Source organism: Sphaerodactylus townsendi, linkage group LG03 (genome assembly GCF_021028975.2).
Source record: "Sphaerodactylus townsendi isolate TG3544 linkage group LG03, MPM_Stown_v2.3, whole genome shotgun sequence".
In the NCBI taxonomy this organism is placed as follows: domain Eukaryota; kingdom Metazoa; phylum Chordata; class Lepidosauria; order Squamata; family Sphaerodactylidae; genus Sphaerodactylus; species Sphaerodactylus townsendi.
In genome coordinates this window covers 177279862-177304116 of record NC_059427.1, presented here as the reverse complement: position 1 = coordinate 177304116, position 24255 = coordinate 177279862, and the positions used below count along the sequence as shown (strand labels likewise).

The 24255-nt window shown below is 48.3% G+C and overlaps 1 protein-coding gene and 1 long non-coding RNA gene across 2 annotated transcripts in view; both read left to right on the top strand.

The window, feature by feature from the left end:
- Positions 1-24067, top strand: part of LOC125429710 — a 398924-nt gene extending 374857 nt beyond the window's left edge. Inside the window, exon 2 of the long non-coding RNA XR_007244030.1 lies at positions 23963-24067. This is a non-coding gene — a long non-coding RNA (uncharacterized LOC125429710). The remainder of the gene's footprint in view (positions 1-23962) is intronic.
- On the top strand, positions 553-15821 carry TSR2 (TSR2 ribosome maturation factor). Its single transcript, XM_048491073.1, has 5 exons — positions 553-1025; positions 10027-10117; positions 11411-11502; positions 13796-13972; positions 14471-15821. The coding sequence occupies exons 1-5, from the start codon at positions 939-941 to the stop codon at positions 14570-14572; spliced, it is 549 nt and encodes a 182-aa protein (XP_048347030.1). The 5' UTR covers positions 553-938; the 3' UTR covers positions 14573-15821.
- Positions 24068-24255: the final 188 nt, after the last annotated feature.

Here is a 24255-nt window from a genome sequence, read left to right as displayed (position 1 = left end):
CACGCATTTGTGTGGTTGAGGCCAGTAGTCTGAGCTGCTCCGAGTGTCGTTTGGGGGTCCGGGGAGGCTCCCCCTTGATAGACGCCCTCAGAACCGGAGTACTTGGGACCAGACGTCTGACTGACTGGCACAAGCCCGGCGGAGCGAGAACGAGCGTGCGTCCAGGGCAGGGTCTGCAACCTGCGGCTCTCCAGATGTTCATGGACTACAATTCCCATCAGCCCCTGCCACTATGGCCAACTGGTGGCCATGGTGGCAGGGGCTGATGGGAATTGTAATCCATGAACATCTGGAGAGCCGCAGGTTGCAACATCGGGACCGCCTGGCAGTTTTTTGCTTTTAACAAGAACAACCACCCCACGGTGTAGGACAGCACAAAGAACAAAGGCAGGCGAGGAAGAATAAATCCCTGCGACCTCCAGTCGGTGGAAACTGTCAGCCCAGGCTCAACCTCCTGGAGGCGGGCGAGGCCTACGCGAAAGGCCCCGCCTGCGGACGAGATACGTCTGTGCTTTTCCTGCCTACCAAGAGAGTCGGACACGTGTTTTTGTCTGTGGGACAAGCTCGATAACGTTTCACTGCAGGGGTGTCCCAACTGTGGCTTGCCCCAGAGGCTGATGGGAATCGTAGTCCTTGAACCCCTGGCAAGCCACAGTTGGACGCCCCTGCGCAAGAGCCTAGAAACGACCTCTAAACTGCCTGCCTAAGAAAAAGAGAATCGCCCAATTTAATTATCGTTAATCTGGTTCAACGCTGTCGGCTTCGAGCCGCAATCGGACCCTCCCGCAAAGCGCTCAGCGGGACTCGAACCGCAAAATTCTATAGAACCATCCATCATTCGGCGCTCGCCTTTCTGTGGGCAGCCTCCCGTTCAATATGCGCCGGGCGCTCTTTATCGACGATTCCGCGATCGACTTTCTGGCTGTCTGCAGCCTGCGATGGCGACGCCGAGAAAGGAGGAGGAAACACGTGGCCTGTTCAGCCAAGGCGTAAAAGCTGTGCTGGCCAACTGGCCTGCCTTGCAGGTACGGTTTCTGTAGACTCGGAAGAAAGCCTGATTTAAGATTATCAGAATCTTTACAAGTAGCCTGCTTTATCAGAATGAAGATACCCACCGATATCTTCACAAGTCCGGAGCCGTATCTATTATTCCATATAGATAACAGGCTCTCTTTTGGGTTTTGCATTGCCATGGTTTGCGGATTCGTACTTGGGGTGCTAAATTTGTACTCGGGGTTCGCGTGTCCACGAGATGTAGTAGCCGAAGGGACTGACGGGCAGCTTGCACCTATGAGTTTTTACACCGAGGTAAATTTTATGAAATCTGATGAAACTGGTTGTGGTGGGTTTTCCGGGCTGTGTGGCCGTGGTCTGGTGGATCTTGTTCCTAACGTTTCGCCTGTATCTGTAGCTGGTATCTTCAGAGGTGTATCTTCTGAAGATGCCAGCCACACATGCAGGCGAAACGTTAGGAACAAGATCCACCAGACCACGGCCACAGCCCGGAAAACCCAACCCAACCAGTTGAATCCGGCCGTGAAAGCCTTCGACAATACATTGAACACATCTGATTAAACTGATTCCCATAGAATTATGGCCCCGGCTGGGGAAAGACTCAGTCTCATTTGGAAACTGTTCCAGCAGTGAGATGTGTTACAACAAATGGAAAAATTATGATCAGCAAGTAGCAGTATCTGCTTTGAGAACAGTTTAGGGCAAGTCACTAGTGTTCACAGAAGCTGCTGGTTAGCCTGATTGGAAACTACCATGCTGTGAACTCCGTAGTCAAGAGGAAGGGCTGTGTTTCAGGGGTGGCGCATCTGCTTGTCTGGTCCTAGGTTCAAACAATTTGGCTGTAGGGGATGTCTTGAGTAGACTGTACTGATATTGATGGAGCAATATAAGGTATCTTCATATGTGTTCAATACAGTTTCCTTCAACAAATGTACATGAAAACAATGCGATGAAAATGTGATGTACAGGTTGTTGCTGTGCTAAAACTGAGGAGCTCCAGTTATCCAAACATATTCTATACACTTAAAATATTGTGTATCCCACTCTTTCCTCCAAGGTGCTTAAGAGCAGCATATGCTGTTCTCCCTTCTCTGCTTTGCTCTTCCAACAACCCTGTAATCTGAAAGTGACAAGTTCAAAAGTCACCCAGCAAGCATTTGAACTGAGGTTTTCTAGATCTTAGAATGGCCTGCTAAGCACTGTTTCACCCTGGTGGTCTGGTGTGTTTGCACCTGTTATGCAGAGTTCTTTTCTCTTACTGTACTCAAGGTTCCCCCTCACACAGTGTTGGCATTTAGAACTTTAAATACGACTCCACTCTCCACTACTAAAGTAGAACTTGAGAACATGCTTTTGTTCCATTCTAAGAATAATTAATTCCTCATTTTCTCCCCATCTCCGGTACCATTTCACAAAAGCAAGTTCTTCTAAAAGTACTCTCCCCAATGTCTATTTGTTTTTTTTACATAATACTTTTTATTAATTTTCTTCTTTAAAAAAAACACTGAACACAGAATACACATAAAACCATTAAAACACATAAGACATCAACAAATATTAACATGTAACAAATGACCCACATTTACAGTTGCCCAAACATAATCTAATCTACCACACCGACCCATTACATAAACACATAATTCAGTACATCTTAATCAAATCAGTTACTTCACTGTTCTTTAGTAATTTGTTCTTTAACTTTATTAAGCTTAAATATCTATACTATTTGTAAACCCACCCACTGCCCATGTTAAATAGGATCTAGCCTAAGCAACATATTTCAGCACTACTTTTGGGTCCGGGAATAAAATATGTTTGTGCAAAGTTGAAGAAAGTTTTTTCCAATCTCATATTCTCCAATATTTCATGAAACTGCCATTATAGCCCTTATATGGTTGTCACAATCAGAGTTGGAGAAGAAATTAACCAATCTTAAAGAAAAATGTTTAGAGGTTAAAAAAATCAGTAAAATACATTTAAAAGAATAAATTTTCTGTCAATTTATCTGCGATATCTTAGTAACAGGTACCATAATCTTTCCAGCTTCCATTGTAGGGGCATGTATAGTACTTACAGTAGAGGCTTCTATATAAAATCTAATGTCACAGGCACTGCATGATGCAAACAGAAACAAAAGGGGACTGTTGCTTTAAAATGTGAATATTTTTAGTTTCTCCCAGGACAGGGAAAGCAGAGTTGGGACTGTTGAGGGGTTAGACACCACCAATTCAAATGAGAATTAACACACCATTAAGTTGTGTTTTTGTTCAATTATTGCCCCTGGTTGTGTAGACAGGGACAGTGAAGTTACATAACTATGACAAGATGAGTTAGAGCAGCTGGAAATAGTGAGCATGGCGCTATTTTTTAATTTATTATTTAGATTTATTCTTTGCTCTTTTTTACAGACTCAGGGCAAGTTATAATAAAAGCCATAATAAAACCCCTGGCAATAAAATGTATTTAGTTTAGCACGTATTTAGTTTTATTCGATTTCGATTTCGAATACCTTTAATGGCATATAAATTGTTTAAGACCAACTTAGCAAGATAATAACAGCCTTTACAACTTTACAATTTCTGACGAGTTAAAATAACACCATTTAAAAATTTAGCCACCGCTTCCAACAGCTCGTAGTTGTGGCTGTTTAAAAGATATATAACCTTCTGTTTATCTGTAATGCCTTCACTTCCATGCAGGAAGGGGATTATGTGCTTCTTCCTACCTATCTCATAAAAAGGACAATTCAACAGCATATGAGATACTGTTTCCACAGAACCCATGCCACACAGGCATTTCCTTTCTTTATGTGGGATTCCAAGGTGGCGTCCAAGGCTAAAGGAAGAAGGCAGGGCATTACACCTAGCTAAGGTGATTGCTCTACGCCACCGGGCCTCAACCAGGAGATAAAGGTACTGGGCTACAATTAATCTATCCACAGGTATTCCCAGAGAGATCGGGGAACAGGTTTTATTAGCTTCCTCTAGCATCTGTTGAAACTCTCTGTCAAAAAGTCTCTTCTTCATAGCCCCATAGACCTCCTGCTCTGTTAGCATTAGCAGGTCCTCCAAGGAAATGCCCAACTCATTAAGTTTGGCTTCGATTTTAACCCACCACTGGGTTGTGTGGAGGATGGAGCATCCCTGGGATGTATAGTCCAGTTCATCTCGATTAAAACAAATCCTGGCCCAAAACTTGAATGTACGGCACCAGGCCAGAGTTTCCAGCCGATGCTGGCCTACGTATTTAGTTTAGAAGCTAAATTACTTATTCACTTAAACACTTTGTATATCACGAAGTCTGCCAGATGTTGGTATTAGAGGCAGCTGATGATTTTACAAGATAGTTAAATCAAGTAATCAAGAGCTTTAAACATAAATAACTATTAAAACTTTTTTTAAAAAAATCAGCATAATTAACAATGGATATAAACTAAACAGAGAGCACTCGTAAACAGATTACCTCAAAAATAAGTGTTATTACATGGGGAAGAGTGAAAGCAGAGAACAAAAAAATGAAGGTACCATCAATAAGGACTGAAAAAGTGGGCAGGCAGATGCAAAATCAACCAACCATCCGTATAATCAACAGAATGTCCGGTAAACCAAGTAAGTTTTAACGTGGTAATGCAAGCTTAGAAGGGATGTGGGGTGGTCTTTCCAGAATTAAGCTGCCACAAAAGTCCCATTACTGTTAGTCACTTTTATCAGATGACAGAGATATAGTCAGTTGGACTTCCAAAGGCAAGCATGCAGCTGAAAAATTGCCCAGAAAATCTAGCACAATTACATTTGAGGCAATTTAAAAATCACTTCAACAGAGACAGATAAGAAAAGTGAGATCTCTTGGTAATGCTTGGAAGTTATTTAAAACCCCAGCAGGTGAAGGCCAGAGATAATGCCCATCAGAGGTTAGTAAAAGTACCCTAGGCCCAAACAAATGAATGCCAGCATGACGAGCAGCCAACATATAGAAACTCCTACTAGGCAAGCTGGTTCCCCTCTGGTTGGAAATATCGTCCAATTAAGGATACCAATAAGGACCACAACCACTAGCAAAACAAATGCAAGTTAATGGCTGGGGAGTGAAGGGGAATCCAGGCAGGGGATTAGCAGTAAGGTTGTGTCTCCTCAGTTTTTAATTTATTTCAACCTCAATTTTTAACTTATATTTTACATTTTAACCCTGTCGAGCTGTATTTTATTACTTTTATCGCTATTCTGGTATGAGTGGCATGACTGGGATTTACAAATGTCTATACTTAGCAATTAAGCAATCAAATAATTAAGAGACTGCTATTAAACAATATCTCTCCAGACTTGCTTTTCTTTCTTTTCCTGCTTATACCTGAAAAGCAGGATTAATGCCTGCCTGCAGATGACCTCGAGATGCAGAGGAGAGCCCCCCCCCCCCAGTCAGGCCGCGCCATCCTTGGCCTGCCAGCGTGCACGTATACTGCCCAGCCCCAGCTGGGCTCGCTGTCTCCTTGCCCCCAGGCCACGGGGTTTCTGTTCTTTGTTTCGCGTGTAACTAGTTCAATAGAGCTTGCCGAGGACTTCTAATCTTTCTTTCTCGGGGAGTAACTCGCCTATTCCCAAAACAATGTAACTGTATTACTGTCTCTTCTCATGCTGATATTGGGGGGAATGCAAAGGTGGGGGCTTTATGGGTTGAACCAAACTGTAACCCTAAGGTATATACTGGGGCCAGGGAGCTTGGATCTCAGATTCAGCTGCCTGGCTGTTGGGCTTGACACAGTTCTAATAAAGCGTTTGGACCTTTCTTGAGACTTACTATTGACTGGAGTACCAGACCCTTACATTTAGCTGAATCTACCACTGGATCCGCTTTTCTTCACCCAGACCTACTCGCAGTGTGGCTGGGCAGAAAGGGAACCACACCATCTCTTCCGACAGTGGGTCGGACAACAATGATTGGACTACTGGCAGGGACCCCCCCAGGGCCCCTGCCAGAGGACATTTTCACCCGGACCGCGGAGTGGAGACCCTGGCTGAGGGGTACGGATGGGATCGCATCGGCTGTTCCCTGGGGCGCCGGGACTCGTGGCTGGGACCGGGGGGCCAGCAATTGTTGGGGACTACAATTCGAGCGTGGTCAAGACCACGAGGCAGTGAGATGGTGGCACGAGGCCGAGACCCTCCACAGAGAGAGGGATGCCCTGCAACGAGAGCGAGATCAGATGCGCCGCAAGCTGAGGGCCATGCAATGCCAGATGACCGACCTGGCACTTCAAAATCCCCTGGGCCTGACTGCAGCTCCAGACGGCGGTGGCGCTGCTGCAGGTGCAGCGCCCGCAGGTGGGGCCCCGGCTCCAGCGGCGCTGGTACCTCCAGCCCTGATTCCAAGGAGGAGAAGGGAGTTGAAGGCGACTTTCAACGGGGACCCCGAGAACCTGCCCTACTTCCTGGTTCAAGTGGGGGCCTACATGAGAATGATGGATGATGCCAATGATGCTGAGAGAGTGTACGACATTGGGGCCCTCCTCGAAGGCGAAGCCGCTGGCGTGGCTCGTGGCCCTGTTCGAAGAGGACGCCCCGGAATTGTGTGACCTGGATCGTTTCATGGTTTCACTCCGCCACCGCTTCAAGGACTTTTTCCTCGAGGAAAAAGCAAGGGCCCGGCTGCAACATCTGCGGCAGGGGAACCGCTCGGTGGCTGACTACGGGGCCAAGTTCCGCCAGCTGGCAAGTCGCCTGCAGAACTGGCCTGAAAGGATCTTCAAGGATGGCCTGAACCCCGAGATCCTCCAGTGGGCCTTGGTGTCGGGGGATCCCCACCCTTATGGGCTGGATCTGTCTGGTGGAAGACACAGAAGCCCGCCTGAAGGAGGTCCAGTGCACCAAGCACCACAGGGGGTCGAGCCCCTGCCCCCCGGTCGCAAAGGGCACCGGGTCAGCGAGCCATGGCTCCCAGGGTCCCGCGGAAACCCTCTATGCTCATTGCCAGCGGCTCAGGCTCTGCCTGCATTGCGGAGAAGCCGGCCACCTGATTGCCAACTGCCCTGAGAAGCAACACAATCCAAACACAAACCTTTCTTGAGACTTATTACTGACAGGAGTACCAAACCCCCCCCCCCCCCCATATTCAAACAACTTAAAATTAATGACGTTTTTTAACGTGAACAGTCCTCATGTTATTCAATCTTGCAGAATTACTGTGCCTGTCTCCAACCACTGTCAGCTTCTTCAAATGTTAACTCTTTATTGGATGAAATGTTATTACCAACTCTGACTCTGTCTCTCAAATCCAGACTAATGAGCAGGCACGCTACTTGGTGAGTAAACAGTAAAAAAAACCCAATCCTGAACTGTTGTCACTTTGCAACCCTAATTGCAGTGTCTTTGCAAGAAATTTTCAGTAGTTGAAAGAACGTTTGCAAGACAATTGATCACCTGAAATAAATGATTGAGGGGAGGAATCCTCCTTTACCCGGATCTTTCTCTTCTGGCTCCTGTGAACACAGCAAGCAACAGAGCTTGTTTTCCCTCCCAGTTTGGTCATGCTCCTGCACGCGCGCACGCGCACACAAACACACTCTTAATCTGCAACAAATCTCACGGAAGAGTTGGTTGCAGTGCTAATGCAGCGCCATCTAGCTCCCACCTTGTGTTTTGCTCTGAACAAGTTTGTGTTTTCATCTTTAAACACAGAGGTTCACGTCTTAGTTGGAATACTACTGCCTTGCATAAAAACCGCCTCAGAATCCTGCTGAAGTGAAAATTGAGCGATATCGACCTGTCAACTGTGGGGTGCTAGATAATTCTACTTCTCTGTTTTTCGCACCAACCTCAAAGGCTGCTGCTTACGTTTAACTCACCTATTGTCCCCAATCTGCTTTTGGGGAAATCCCGACTAGCAGCAAAAGGAGTATTTGCCAGAAGTTTTTTTTTCAAAATACCCTTCAACACCCTCTCATTCCCTCTTTCAGGAACACTTGCTTCAACAGATCCCCATTACCCTGATAATGCTTCAACCAATGAGACCTTTGACAAGGTCCCTCACTGAGTTCTACTGAGCAAACTCTGCAATCCTGAAACAAGAGAACAGCTCCTCTTGTGTATTAGTAACTGATTAGACATCAAGAAACAGTAGATGGTGGTAAATGGACATTTCTCACCAAGGGAAGAAGCTGTGGGGATCTCTTCATTTGTTCATAAATGGGGAGTTTGTAGTGAGCAGTCAGTTTGAAGCTAAACGTGAATTCCTCAGAAGGGTGAGAAGCAAAGTGGATTGTCCAGATCTCCAAGCCAATCTCATCAGATGGTATGAGCAAGTGACAGTGTGGTTCACTTTATGGGGGGTGTGATGGAGCGTGAGGCAAAAAAAATAGTCCTAACTTCATGTATTCACCATTTGGGCTGAACTGTGACTGTGAATGGGAAAAAGAGGTTACATTAACAATTAACAAAATGAAAATGATGATTCCTTGTGCAGAAACAGGGACAAAGCACTGAGAGCTGGAGAGAAACGTCCTGCCCCCTTTATGGGAGCCTTTTAATGTGTAGAAACGAGCAGCTGAAGCTTTTCATGGCGTGGAGATAAATAACAGCACTGTAAGCAGACATTCAAGGCAGTTGGCAGCTCTATTCCTCCCACTTAGAAGCACTCCTGTCCTTGCGTTAACTATCTCTTTCCTCGCGCCCCCGCCCCTGGCTCCAGTTTGCCGACGAAAAATCCTAGGAAGGCCCCACCTTGGATCCCTCACTGTTATATCTGATGTAGTCCTTGCTAGCTAACTAATTAATTGCATTAAATGTGAAACCTTTAATTCAAGGCATCTCATATAGTTGTTTTCCTATCCAGATGCCTCAAATCTGTAAATGTTGTAATGTGACAAAAGAAGTGTAGCTCCCAGATAGTATAATTTTCACATCTCTGTTCATAAACACACGTACATGATACTGAGTCAGACCATTGGCCTGTCACGATCTGCTTTCCAGGATCTTAGTGTATGTTTTCCAATTAGGCTTCCCTCATCACCCCTCACCAGTGCATGGTCAATAATAAGGTTGAACTAGTGCGGATCCCAGCTTTTCCAGATAAATTAGAATTCATTCTTATCAGGCCCCTACCAGCATGGTCAATTACATGCTGATATTACGGGAATTCTTTTCTGTAGTTCCTGAACATCTGGAGAGCCGCAGGTTCCCTACCCCTGCACTAGTGGGCTCTCATAGCACCTAGAGAACCTGATCCCTTAAATGGGAGATGCTAGGGAATGAACCCAGAATCTTCTGTATGCCAAGCAGATGCTTTACCACTGAGCCACGGCCTCTCCCCAAACTACTAGTGAAGAGGTTAGTGTGATACCGAAGCACATATGACATGCATCTAGACTGGCGTCTGCGATGGAGTGGCCTGCTCCTGTAAGCAGGAGTTTTGGAATAGTCAGAGGCAATGACAGATAACATATTTTTGACCAGCTAAAGCTTCTCATCTTCTTGTAGTGGGAGGACAGCTGTGTGTGTACAGACGTATATAAGTCAAAAGATGGATTAGCCCATGAGCTGAGCCATCAATCTTGACTCCACAAACAGGTAGTCTGGTTGAGAGGGGTTTTTTTAAAGGTGCATACATGTTTGAGTGTATTTTAATTATCACACAGGTTTTGTTATTGGGCGGGGGGGGGAGGAAACCTTTGAGAGTTGGATGGTAGTCTTCTCAGTACCGCTGACCAATGAAACCGGGTCCATCATAGCTTTAAAACAATCAGCAAGGGAGGAGAAATTCGCTCCCCCTCCCCAATGAAGAGTTTCTTCTTTTTTCCCAGAACTCAGCGCCACATATAAAAAAGCATTACTGCGTGCTTAAGAGCAATGGAGGAACTATTGGATTGCCTCTGCCCCTCTTTAAACTATTACATCTGCCTTAACCCTGAGCAACAGGCCATACATTTGTACTATACAAAGAGAACTTTCCCTTGGGAACTGGCTTGTTGCAGACCTACCCAGATCTTATAAATGACTGTATCCTTCTCTTCCTCCAATGCAGATTGCAGTTGAAAATGGCTTTGGCGGGGCATACAGCCAAGAGAAAGCTGAATGGATGGTGGGGGCTGTGGAGCAGTACTTCCAAAGCAACGGTGAGATACCCAAGCGAGAAAACCTCCTCTTGAGGCAGGCTACAGACTCCTCTGGATTCTGTGGACTGGATTATACCTAGAACGACGCCAGTGGTCAGAGATGGGGAGGGTGTACTGAGCAAAGGATCATTAGTTTACACAAGAAATGTGAAGGTATAGCAAAATTTAGTGGGAAAGGAGCTTTGGGGGGGGGGACTTATTTTTCCCCCTTTTTGTAATGAGTGAAATGCCTTTTTAAAGGCAGTCTCTTATTCTTCCATAATGTCTAGTGTGAAGATTTTTAAAAGACATTCTACCACATTTTTTGCCATCTTTGCCAGCTGACTTCTGGTGATCCTGTAGGATTTCCAAAGGAAAAGAGGAGGCCCTTCGCCACTGCCTGCCTTTGCAAAGCAACCCTGGTATTCCAGGTACTAGCCCAGGCCATTCCTGCTTAGCTACTGAGCCTTCATCAGATCAGGCTAGCAAACGACATTTTCTAGATCAACTTCAGACATATACGATGTCATTTCATTTGTGAGTGAGTTGCCTGCTTCTGTAGCTTCAGATGGATTTTTACTTCTCCAATTTTTATTCTAGGTTTTAGTTTTTTTCCTAATTCTAAGGGGCTTCCTTGGGTGGATTTTTTTGGATCAGTACACTGTGGGCAAGTTAGGAAGTAGAGATAGGGACTGTCAGAGCAATAAAATATGGTTACACTTGATAAGTAAATGTAGTATATATTTTTATTTTTCCTCCCAAATGTCAGTGTTTTGAGGAGGCAGCAAAAATTCTCTCCCCCCCCATTCCCCACCCCCCAAAAAAAGCTTTGACATTTCTGGAAATTTACCATTTCTGGTCAAACCCCCAACCTTGGTCAGGAACTGTCTGTGTGGTGTGACAGTGAGGGTCTGTACATTCATTTTGTGTTTTGGTACTAGTGGATGGATTCAGTGCATCAAGATCTCAACTCCTTGGTGAATTTCCTGAGGATGAAAAAAAACTTCCTCTAACTATCCTGAAGTATAATAGAGGCAAAGTGTATACAGGAGTGTAACTTTTATTATACTTCTAAAAATCCGAAGTATGTAAATTGAACCTGCCATCTAATAAGCTGACTATTAAATCCAAGGATCCTTGAAAAACCTTTGGTCGAATCAGGGAAGCAAGGTTCTGTGATGACAGTAGTGATGTTTGAGAGCTAGGATATGGTTTGTGTTATTAATTCAAGGAGTTAATTGGGATTTGGGTAGGTAAATCCACAATAAAAATCTGGTCTTACAGTATTTGTCCCTTGGTCCAACCTTTCTGCAGTTGACCTGGAGCCAGATGAGGTAGACGATTTCCTCGCACAGATGATGAACAATGAATTTGACACAGTGATAGAAGATGGGAGCTTGAGCCAGGTATCTTCTACACAAGATAATGAATTGATATCTTATCTCTTTTTGTTTCTTGGGGATAATTGCTGTTGGGAAGGAATGTGGTAATGTCTCCTGTGAAGGTCATTATCATGGGATGTTTCCTGGACCAATATCTTTGAGAACAAGCAATGTTTCCTAGAGTTATTTCTCACAGACAATTAAGGAGGTGGCCGTCTTGTTGCTCTGCTATATATTGCTTTAGCCTGCAGGTGTGGCTAATGTGACTAAATGATCATCTGCTTTTGAAAACCTTTTCTGCACCTAGAAAACTGAGGTTGCAATCCTAAAGACACTTTCCGAGGAGTAAGCCTAAGTGACAAATAGGAGGCTTTCCTTAGAGTAGGCTTGTTTAGGATTGCTCCCTGAGAGATTCAGATATAAGTATTCTCCCTGACATCTCATCACCCACCCCCACTCTCCAGGAAACCAATACGCAGAACTAGTTGCAGCTCAGAATTCCAGACTTCTGGTCCCTTGAATGACGAAGAACAGTTCTTGGCCTTTAACAGCTCTACTTCCTAAAAAATGGAGAAGGGGATTCTTCATCACTCTTCTGCTTATGCCATATATGCCAATGGAAAAACAACAACATTTCTGATGTTTTCTGACGTTGGTGGCTTACTTCCCTTATTACCTGTGAAGGTCAGGTGGGAACTGGCTGTTTTACCTGAACAATTTTATGCATCTACTGCTTAGCTAATGGAATTGACAAGCACAAAGCTACAAGGACTTCTAAGGAACATCTTGTTTTACCTTCCCCTGCCAGCATGGTGTAGTGGTCAAGAGCAGGTGGATTCTAATTTGGAGAACCGAGTTTGATTCCCCACTCCTCCACCTGAGTGGCAGAGGCTTATCTGGTGAACCAGATGTGTTTCCGCACTCCTACATTCCTGCTGGGTGATCTTGTACCAGTCACAATTCTTCAGAACTCTCTCAGCCCCACCTTCCTCACAATGTGCCTGTTGTGGGGAGAGGAAGGGGAAGGAGCTTGTCAGCCACCTTGAGTCTCCTTACATCAGAGAAAGATGGGGTACAAATCCAAACTCTTCTTCTTCTATTTCTTCTTTCCAAAAAGCCCCAATAAGCACTCCCCTTTTTCTGCTTCCTTCTCTCTTTGCCACCCAGCCAGCCAGCCAGCCAGCATTTATCTGCCTCTGTCTTCAGCCTTCCCTCCCCTGGCAGCATCTCCTAGGAAGACCTGTAGCCTAGTTGTTCAGAATCAGTTTCTGGGCTCAGTGGCACGGTTGAGCACCCACAAGGACTTGTAGGGGCCACCTCATTTTCCCCTTCCCCATATTATTTCTTCCTTCCATTCTTCCTCCCCCCTGTCTCATACTGTCAGAAATCAAATCTTCAAAGCTGGTAAATGTTCTTGTGGTTACTTAGCTTATTTTGGGCTTTACAAATATATATATTTCAGATTTTCCTGCAAACCTGGGGCATTTTAAAAGTCTGTTCACAGCACCAGTTTCCGGATTTAAATATCCACAGATCTGGTCGTGTTGAAAATTATAGTTAATGGCCAGGAAAAAGAAGAGTTTGATTTATATCCCACCTATCTCTCCTGTAAGGTGGTTTGCAAACTCCTTCCTTTCCTTTCCCCACAATGAAGGGAGCTTTAAAGTTGCATCCGTTTAAAATAAGAGTGATGTGATGGAAGTAAAACAGTCTACAGTGCCAACAGCCACGTTGTTCGGGTGACAGGACTAGATCGCGTGCTCCCGAACTGCTCAGGGAACAAAGCCGTGGCATTCGTAATCACAGCCTGCCCTCAGCAGAGCAGGAGCACAGACTCAAAAGACTGGCAAGCCCCCACCCCCACCCCCAGCATGAAAAAAATGACATTGCAAAGAGCGCCTTCCTGTCGTATTAAGCGTGGTGCCCTCCGGAATTCAGCAGGTTGCTGATGGAGCCACAGCACAGATGCGAAAAACAGCCCCCAGGCCCCAGCTCTGATTCAGCCATTTCCCCCCTCCGACTGTGCTCTTTTAGGGGAGATGTGGCAGCCTGGGGAAGGGACAGCCAAAGCAGTAGGAACCTCTGCAGCACCACCAGTTGGCCTTTGTAGCTGCAAGTTTGCTTTTATTACCCTTGTTGTGATGATTGGTTGAAACATAAGTTCATTACAAGCAAGAGTTCCTGCCTATGGTCTGGGCTGCAGACTAATGACATAGAAGGAAGGTGCCCTTCTAACCAGCTCCGGAGGGGGCATCACTGCAGTTCTTTACCTTGCCCTGGTTCCTAAACAGGTTTGTCCCTCTTTCCCATCTTGTAGGTAAGCCAGCAACTGTGCATCTTCTTCAGCCAGTGCCAGCAGGGAAATTGGGCAGCGGTGCAGGAAGCCATTGCACGCCTGGCCCAAAAGCAACAGGAGGCCACAAGTATAGCTGCAAGAGCCCAGGCAGCTGAAGGAAGCAGCAGTGAGGAGGAGGAGCAGGAGTCAGAGGAAGAGGTATTGTTCTTTGGAGACTGAGTGGACTTGAACGTGAGAAGGCCCAGCTTTGGCCCACTAAGCTACAGCTAGTTTAGTTTAGCTTAGTGGCTAACTAACTAGCGTTAGCACTTTCAATCCACTTTCACAATTGTTTGCAAATGGATTTTGCTATTCCACACAATTAAATCCAGCTGCAAAATGCATTGAAAGTGGCCCATGTTGGAGGGAGAGCCAGACACACCAACACGGCACTGAAAATTATCTGTGCAGGGCTCTCCTCGTGGCCTCAACACAGGACCCTGTATGCTAGTCAGAGATACTGCGCTTGAAAAGTCCATTGCTGAGTTAGTTGTTTTGAAAACTGAAGCAGGATTGGGCAGCAAAAGATAGAAAGGCCTGGTGCAGGGGCAGCTGTTTGGGCATGCTCAGGAAGCCAATCCTCCTTAGGCCATATTTCATGGTTGGTGTCAGGTAAGTTAGGACCAGTGAGTTACAATGTCCTTGGTTCTTCCTCAGGACATGGAGTGCAACACAAACGGACCACACCCCAGTCCACCTCCTCCCACCGACCCTGATCATGAAGATGGCTGGACTTTGGTAAGGAAGAAAAAGAAATGAGAGGCAGACACAATCACGGCAAGGTTCCTGCTTGGAGGACTGCAAGCTCAGGGCTATCCTGTCCGTCATGAATAGAATTGAGATGAGCGATATGTGGACCGCAGGACTGCATCGGCACCCTTCCTCTTGGATTGGCTGTGCTCCGTTGTACTGTAGGGAGAACCTAGGAACAAGGTGGCAGGGCCACACAGAGCACGGTGAGGGGGTTGCCTCTGTCTTCTATTCTTCCGTCCAGTGTGTCTTTTCACTAATGCACTTTGCAAATTGCAATACTCAGCAGACAAAATGGCCTGTTGGGGGCTAGTAACCACCTCCAAAGACTCTTCTAATAATTTACTTGAGTTGTTGGCTTTCAATGACCTTTCGGCACTTGGTAGCAATGAATTGTACAGCCTTGGATCACAAATTAGTTCTGCTCATCTTAAACCAACTGCTTACCTGTTTCACTCACTCACCATGAGTCCCATTTGGAAGGAGAGAATAAAGTTTCCCCTATTTTCACTCTCTGAACTCCGCTCATTGTCTGAGATATCTCTATGGTTACTCGGCTCATGCTGCCTGCGGGAAAGGAGCCATGCTGAGAAGAGAGCCAGGGCTCTGCAAACATAGGGCACAGCCAGGGGCTACTTTTCAGGGACAACAACCCTGCAGTTGTGTCAGGCCTTCCCCCCCCCCCCCCCCCACCCCAGTGTAGTGCAATAAGCTGCAGGTCACCTGTTCTCTGCCACTGCAGAAGGGAGTATAGAGAAAAAGAGGCTTGCTAGGCTCCAGCGAGCCTTTGCCATCCCCAAAACAGGCAACCACCTACAAAGGGACATCCTCTGTGTTTGGGCTACTATGCCAAGTCCTGAAGGGCAAATATAATGTTACTTAGTGCCTGGCACCTTCAGTTTAAAGGATCAGGTGTCAGGTGATACAGTAGACCTCTGTTTGAGACCCTGCCAGTCAGAGTAGACCCAATGGTCATTCAGTTTAAAGCATCTTTATATTTCTGCATGTTGATAGTCAGCTGTTCTGCTCTTCTTTATGCTAGCCTATGTGACCACCGTAAGGTGTGGTTATTCTGCAATTCCATGGAAGAGTCAAAAAGCTACTACAGAAAGCAGCTTTCAGAGTCTTGCAGATTTCATCCAAAAAAGGAAAAATCAAGATTTATGGCTACCAAAGATGCACAGTAAATAAAACCATGTAAATATATAATGTCAGAAGCAGAATAAATTATGCCAAATAAAAACTGCTGTGAAAACGATGCAACCTTGAATAATGTATATGGTCTTAGAATTTGAGATACCTTAGTGTGGAATTTAGGTGTGACCATGTGTGTGTATAAAATCACAAATTATACACAGTTCTGTTTTACTGATAAGAAAACAAGTGCCACACCAAAGGTCCATGTAGTCCAACACCCTGACTGCTATTGTAGTCAGACTGCTCTGGGGAACTAAGAATCAGAGCTATTCTGCGTTGAGATCAAGCAGCCAATTCCTACACCCTAAAGAGCTGCACATGGGGAAACAATTCTCTGCATGAGTAGAAAATACCAAAAGCAGGATGAGGTGAGATGAAATCTGGAGATAACTCTGGAGACTTCCATTTAAAAGTTTCTGGGAATCCTGATAATGTCATTAACACATTGTTCTCAGAACCTTCAGGATACACCTTTAAAACTAGACGGCAGAATGCAGTTCATGAGACCTCTCTTTGTCACACATTCATGCTGGTCATGCAGAGCTCTCTGCCTCTCTGGACTTCAGGATAGGTAATGTATTTTACATACTAAATCCCTCTCACTACACACTTTGCTTATTTCTTTATTACTTTGGGTCTACATTAAGGAATGGGAGACAATGACATTTTTAACTAAAATTTGGACTGTGGGTATTCAGGGGCCAAAATATTTGGGTATACCCAAATTCCCATAATATATGTTATCATACTAGCGTGGCCCGGCCACGCGTTGCTGTGGCTTATTGTGATGAAATGGGAAAGGAACAGTAGCAGCAAATCAATTGCAGAGGCCAGCAGTACGTGCTCATGCAAACACGCAGCCTGATACTGTGTGATGTCAGTGATGTGTGTGCCCTTGGGGGGGAATTGAAAGGCACGCAGGGGGGCTTTCCGGACACGCAGGAGGGTGTCCGGACAGGCAAGGGGGCCGTGCGGACATGAAGGGGGTGTCCGGACACGCAGGGGGGCCGTCCTGACACCGAGGAGCCGTCCGGACATGCAGGGGGCATCTGGATATGCAGGGGGCTTCCGGACATGCAGGGGGGCCGTCCTGACACGCAGGAGGGTGTCCTGACACGTATGGGGGCATGTAAAAATCGGTTTCAGTAATCGGTAATAATCCGTTCCAGTAATTGATAATAATTGGTAATGGTAGGTTTCAGTAATCGGTAATAATTGGTTTCAGTAGTTGGTAAAAATCTGTAAATCAGTAGTTGGTAAAAATCTGTAATAATAACAGGTTTCAGTAATCAGTTACAATCCTATTACAAGCATGGGGGGCCGTCCGGACACGCAGGAAGGTGTCTGGAGAGGCAAGGGGGCCATCCGGACATGCAGGGGGCGTCCGGACAAACAAGGGGGCCGTCCGGACACGCAGGGGGGCCGTCTGAACATGCATGGGGGCGTCCGGAAATGCAGGGGGGCCTGTCTGGACACGCATGAAGGGCGTCCGGACACGCAGGGGGCGTCCGGACACGCAGGGGGGGCTGTCCGAACACTCATGGGTGGCGTCCGGACACGCAGGGGGTCCGTTGGGACACGCAGGGGGGCCTGTCCGGACAAGCAGGGGGGCCTGTCCGGACAAGCAGGAGGGTGTCCTGACAAACAAGGGGGCCGTCCGGACACGCATGGGGAGCGTCCAGACACCCAGGGGGCCCATCCTGACACACCGAAGAGCCATCCGGACACGCAGAGGGGCTGTCCGGTCACACAGGGGGCGTCCGGACAATCCTATTACACGCAGGTTACAATCCTATTACATGCAGGAGGCATCTGGTCATGCAGGGGGGCGTCCGGACACGCCTGGGGGGCTTCCGGACACGCAGGGGTGCCCTCCGGACATGCAAAAGGGTGTCCGAACAGGCAAGGAGGCCGTGTGGACACGCATGGGGGGTGTCTGGACAAACAAGGGGGCCGTCCGGATACGCAAGGGGGCGTCTGGACACGCAGGGGGGCCGTCGGGACAAGCAGGAAGGTTTCCAGAGAAGCAAGGGGGCCGTCCGGACATGCAGGGGGCGTCCGGACACACAAGGGGGCCGTCAGGACACGCAGAGGGGCTGTCCGGACACGCAGGGGGGTGTCCGGAAACGCAGGGGGAGCGTACGGACACACAGGAGGGTGTCCGGACAAAAAAGGGGGCCGTCCGGACACGCAGGGGGGCCTGTTCGGATAAGCAGGAGTGTGTCCGGACAAACAAGGGGGCCATCCGGACATGCAGGAGGATGTCCGGACAAACAAGGGGGCCGTCCGGACACGCAGGGGGGCCTGTTCGGATAAGCAGGAGGGTGTCCGGACAAACAAGGGGGCCATCTGGACATGCAGGAGGATGTCCGGACAAACAAGGGGGCCGTCCGGACACGCAGGGGGGCCTGTTCGGATAAGCAGGAGGGTGTCCGGACAAACAAGGGGAGCAAATTTCATGCTGGACGAAAATTGCCACAGGAGGATGTCCGGACAAACAAGGGGGCCGTCCGGACACGCAAGGGGGCCTGTTCGGATAAGCAGGAGGGTGTCCGGACAACACGCAGGGGGGTCGTCCGGACATGCAGGGAGCCGTCCGGAGACGCATGGGGGTCGTCCGGACACGCAGGGGGGCTGTCGGGACATGCAGTGGGGTGTCCAGATGCACATGGGGGGCGTCCGAACACGCAGGGGGGCCTGTCTGGACATGCATGGGGGCGTCCGGACACGCAGGGGGGCGTCCGGACAGGCAGGAGGGTGTCCGGACAAACAAGGGGGCCGTCCGGACACGCGGAGGGGCCATCCGGACACGCAGAGGGGCCATTGGGACACGCAGGAGAGCCGTCCGGACATGCAGAGGGCATCTGGATATGGTCAGAGCTGTGGCTGAGGGCTTGAGGTGTGCTGTGATGGTGGCTTGGGGTGGCTTGGTGCAGAAATCACGGGACTCCTTCAATATCCCTGTTTTTCAAACAGGGTTTTGCGCCTCTGGTGTGCCAGGGAGCATGTGCTTTGTGATTGCTGTGGTCAGACATGTGCGTGAGGGCTTGAGCTGTGATGTGATGGTGATTTGGGGGTGACATGGTGCAGAAATCATGGTCATCCTTGAGGATCCCTGTTTTAAACATGTTTTACCGCTCCTCTAGGTGCAAATCCAATGGAGCATGTGCCATGCGATTGATTAACGTGGTCGAACATGTGTGTGGTAAAGGGGCTTGAGCTGGGGTGGGATGGGATGGTGGTTTGGGGACATGGTGCAGAAATCATGGTCATCCTCCAGGATCCCTGCTTTAAACATGTTTTTGCACCACTGGTGCGCCAGGGAGCATGTGCCACGTAATTTCTGTGGTCAGAGCTGTGGCTAAGGGCTTGAGGTGTGATGTGATGGTGGTTTGGGTTGGCTTGGTGCAGAAATCACGGGGACTCGCTTTGGATATCCGTGGTTTTTCAAACAGGGTTTTAGCGCCTCTGTTGATCGCCATGGGAACATGTGCTCTGCGTGATTGCTGTGGTCAGGACATGTGTGTGAGGGCTTGAGCCTGTGATGTGATGAGGTGATTTGGGGGGGGGTGCCATGGTGCAGAAATCATGGTGCATCCTCGAGGATCCCATTAAACATGTTTTTTGTGCCACTGGTGCGCCAGGGAGCATGTGTGATGCAATGATTTCTGGGTGGTCAGAGCTGTGGCTGAGGACTTGAGGTGTGCTGTGATGGTGGTTTGGGGTGGCTTGGTGCAGAAATCACGGGACCCCTTGAATATTCCTGATTTTAAACATGTTTTTGCGCCACTGATGCACCAGGGAGCATGTGATGCGTGATTGCTGTGGTCAGACATATGTGTGAGGGCTTGAGCTGTGATGGGATGGTGGTTTGGGGGGTGACTTGGTGCAGAAATCATGATAATCTTCGAGGATCCCTGTTTTTCAAACATGTTTTTGCGCCACTGATGCGCCAGGAAGCATGTGATGCGTGATTGTTTTGGTGCTGCCTGTAAAGTAGGACATGCTTTATAGATTCATGGTTATTTCATTTCATTTCAATTCAAAAATCATATGAAATCAGGAGAATCCCTGTGGATCCTCATTTTACCCAGGCCCGTTTTTTCCCCCTTTGGTGTGATCTTTCAGAAAGGACCGGAGCAACCACCCTGCTTTGTGGGACACCTGTGGCGAGGCCACAAAAACCCCCCACGAAGAGCCTTCAGCACAGCCCACCTTCTGAAGCCGGCAAAGTCCCCACCTTTCTCGCCAGTGGAGATCCGAGGCTTCTAATATTGCTCGCTGAGGAGGCACCACCCTGAGGTGCCCCTTCGTCCAGAGGCCTAGCAGTACCTTCCCCTGCAGGCAGCCCCTCTTACCAGCCCGTCAATGGGGGAGGGGGGTAGTCTCAGCTGCCCAGTGGGTTTTGGCGGAGCCTCTGAGGTGCTTCACTGCGGGGGGCGGGGCGGGGCAGCCTTTGACAGGTGTCCAGGAGGCATGGAGCCCCAGGCAAGGCAAGCGGCAAGAGGCGTGCCAACCTCCCACTCCAGCCAAAGCAGGTGAGAGTCTTGGCGTTGCCAGCTCAAAGCCGGCCGGGGGCCTGTTGTAGTTCATGAACATCTGAAGTGCCAGAGCTGGACACCCTGGTTTAGGCTGAGGTGTTGTTATCATGTGCAACTATAGAAGGGTTGCCTCTGCCGTCCCCGCCTCCTCCTCCTGCTTATGCTGATGGGGGGGGGGGGGTATTTCCTGAGAATAGTACAGCCCAGGCAGAAGGTAGAAGGAAGAGGGTTGCTCTTCACCTGCTTAGCAGACGAGGTTCACCATTACCCGGAAGTTCTTCTTTGCAAGGAGGTGGGGGGTCTCTTCTCCATTGATGCATGGGTGAGCATCTCCCCTCCCTTTGCTGCTTCCATGGGGGCTGATTGAGAAGAGTCCCCAGAGATGGAGAGCTGCGTCTCCCGTGACACTTGCCCACTCCCTCTGGGTAAGAAGGCGGGGGGGGGGGAGCAGGATCTTTTTTCCCAGAGGAAGGGTGGGTAGTGAGAGAGCGAGGAAGAGGAGGGGGTCTGAGTGGCTTTTTGTGCACGTGACTCCAGTCCGTCTGGCTGGATCGTTGTTGGTGCTGAACCCTGCTGGAGCGGAAGATGGTTTGAGCCTGGGATGGATGGGCTGATCCAGAGGACCAGGACTTGGAAAGGAATGTCTTGGAAATCAACAGGACTGAGTTGCCAGAAAAGGGGCTGTGGCTTGGAGGTATCAGCGCAGGGGAGGGGAGGGGGCTCGAAAGCCCCTTTGGATTTCATGTACAAGCGGTGTTGGGTGTTGGAAGGACAGGTGGGGGTGGAACGGGGTGGGGGGCATTTCTTTGTGGGGTGAGGCTCGGGCTCCCAAGTGATGGGATGGAGAGCCGCTGGAGCTGGGATTTTAACCTGATCTTTTATTTAGCATGTGTGGAGGGGACAGGCAGAGCCCCAGAAGTCCAATGGGCTGGCCGGAGGACCAGGCACCAGCCTGGGTTTCTTTTCTGGTTAGATTGGTGTGTTTGCCGGTCATAGTTCCTCCTGTCCAAAGCACCTCTTTTTGTTTTTCTGGACTCCTTTTCTTTTTGGATGTGGTTTCTGCTCTGCTTTGTTTTTCATGGACTCTACCGTTATATGGTATTGGCCTCATCCTGCAAGATTTTTTTGAAGACCTTTTGTGTAGCTCCTCCTCCACCCCAAGGAATTTGGCAGACTGGATTCATTCGTGTGTGTCCCCCACCCCGGTTGCCCCAAGGAGGGGGTGACATATCTGAAGAGACCATTTCCTTTAAAGAACTGACAACACTTGTTTGGCCTTGATGGGGAAACATCCTAAACTTTCTGATTTCCTCACTTCAAAATGTAATCCCTCTTAGAGGACTTTTTATTAAAGCGGTTTAGAACCATTCTTCGTAAGTGTGGGTCTGCTCTGTAATTTTTATTATACCATTGGGGGATTTGTCTCTGGATACTTTTGGCGATATTTGATATATCAGAAGAAGAAGAAGAGTTTGGATTTCTATCCCCCCTTTCTCTCCTGCAGGAGACTCAAAGGGGCTGACAATCTCCTTGCCCTTCCCCCCTCACAACAAACACCCTGTGAGGTAGGTGGGGCTGAGAGCGCTCCGAGAAGCTGTGACTAGCCCAAGATCACCCAGCTGGCGTGTGTGGGAGTGTACAGGCTAATCTGAATTCCCCAGATAAGCCTCCACAGCTCAGGCGGCAGGGCTGGGAACCAAACCCGGTTCCTCCAGATTAGATATACGAGCTCTTAACCTCCTATGCCACTGCTGCTCCAGAGACATCCTAATTTGGACAAATATGTTGATTTGGTGATTTCCATATTTATTCACTGTGACAAACCCCATTTTAATAGCAATCAGACAAATTCCAGTTAAATTTCTAGCTATGTTATACTGTCTTTGGGCTGGAGAGAGTAGAGGGGGTGTTTAAATCCATCCTGGTGGTAATAAAGCTTCCAGCTTAATTCCTTCTGCCATTGGAGGACTTGGGAGCCAAACTCCAGATGTTTTTGAACGGTAAGGCCCCTCAGCCTTCCCTATCAGTGACAGCTAGCCAATTGGCAGAAGCTCCTGGGCTGTCATGCCATTAGCTGAATTGCTGCCTCTTTTTGCCCTTCCCCATATTATAAAGCGGGGTGGTGGAGACCGTGCATGCTGGGATCCTGCAAAACCACCAGATGGTCCACTCCAACAGCATCCTCTACCTCCTCTTTCCTTCCATCCTGTCTGACCCGCTGTGGGGTCTGCTGCGAGGACAGCCTGTGGGTGACCTGGCTGCTGTAAGGCTGTGCCATGCCCTGTTCATTTCTGGAGCCCTTCCAGTTCATCACAACCGTGAAGTAAGTATCTGTTGAGGATCTGGAGAAATGTCCCAATTGGACTTCAGTTCCAGAGCACCAAAGGCTCTCCTGTGTGCTTCGAAACACAAAGGGAAGATGTTAAAAGAAGCTATGTCTTAAAACAGATGCCTTACAGTGTTTGGAGGATGATAAAGAATAATTAAAATCATGCTGTGTTTAGTTACTCGTGGTTTCTGAGTGTAATCAGTTATATTTAATTGTTGTGAATATTGAGATGATTTGTGTCAACAACAGTTTTTAAGAAACTCTCTCCAGGACCCTGGAGCACACAACTGGCTGCAGCTCAGAATCCTGGACTTCTACCCCCAACCCTTTGGGCTAAATGCAGTTTTGCCCTGAACGCAGTTTTCGTAGACCCACCTCCCACTCCTTCACCACTCTTCTGGCCCTGCCATGTTTGACAAAACAGGGACATCAGACAATGTATGGTTCTGGGTTCCTTTCTTCATTACCCAGCATTCCCGTTCACTGAAGTTCAGGTGGGAACTTATACTACCAACATCCTACCTTAAAACTGAGGTGAACGTCCCTTGGTAGAAATGCCGTCTGTTGTCCAAATGGGGTTGCTGACAGAGACAGGCACCAGCTCTAATCAGCTACTTGAGGCTAGAGCTCCCTCCACCTGAGTGGCTCACCATGATCACCGAGATCCACAATCCTCCCACATCCCTGCGCCCAGCACCCTGGCCCAGCAGGGTCCAGCCATCCTCTCTTCATGAGAAGCAAGGACACTGCAAAGGGAGAGGCTAAATTTTCTCTTTTAAGGTACATCCTGGAACTCAGCAGCACCACCTAGACATGTTCACCAGGGTGGAGGCGGGGGGGATGGGGGGGAGGATCAGGAAAAACAATATTCAGGACCAGGGAAATGCCAACACCGTGTTAACAGTTGGGCTCTCAGTCAAATGATGATTTTGAAAATGACTCGTTAATAGAGGATTGTGAGCGGGATCCAGGCAAAGGGTCATGAAGACCTTCCTTAAGATCCTATTTCTCTTTAAGCTAAGGCAGGGGTAGGGAACCTTTAACACTCAAAGAGCCATTTGGACCCGTTTTCCACAGGAAAAGAAAACACTTGGAGCCGCAAATAATTTTTGACATTTAAAATAAAGATAACACTGTATATATTGGGGTTTTTTACCTTTTACTCCACTCATTCTGAGAAGTGGATGGATGCACCCGCCCAGCTGCCTGCATGGCAGGCAAGGATGGGGCCAGTGGCTCGGCCTCGCCAGCTACCGGGAAAGCGCCCGCCCCGCTCCAACGGGGCGGGTGAGAGGGGAAGCCCGTGGATGGCTGGGCCGCAATTGGTGCAAGGCAAGGATGAAGCCTGCGGCTCGACTCGTGGAGCCACAGTGCAAGGGCAGAAGAGCCGCATGCGGCTCTTGAGCCGCAGGTTCCCTATCCCTGAGCTAAGGGAAGCCTCTTTTCTATCCCAATGACCTGTCATTTCAAGTTGCCTTTAAGGCTGCGGAGGATGGCAAAGCAAGGCCCTGCTGTGCCCTCCCATCTGGCCCCATTTCAAGATGTCCAGTTTGTGGAAGACAAAACTCACGCCAGCTTTCCCCTTCTTTCCCTGCCTCCTCACCCTCCTCCATCTCTAGAAGAGA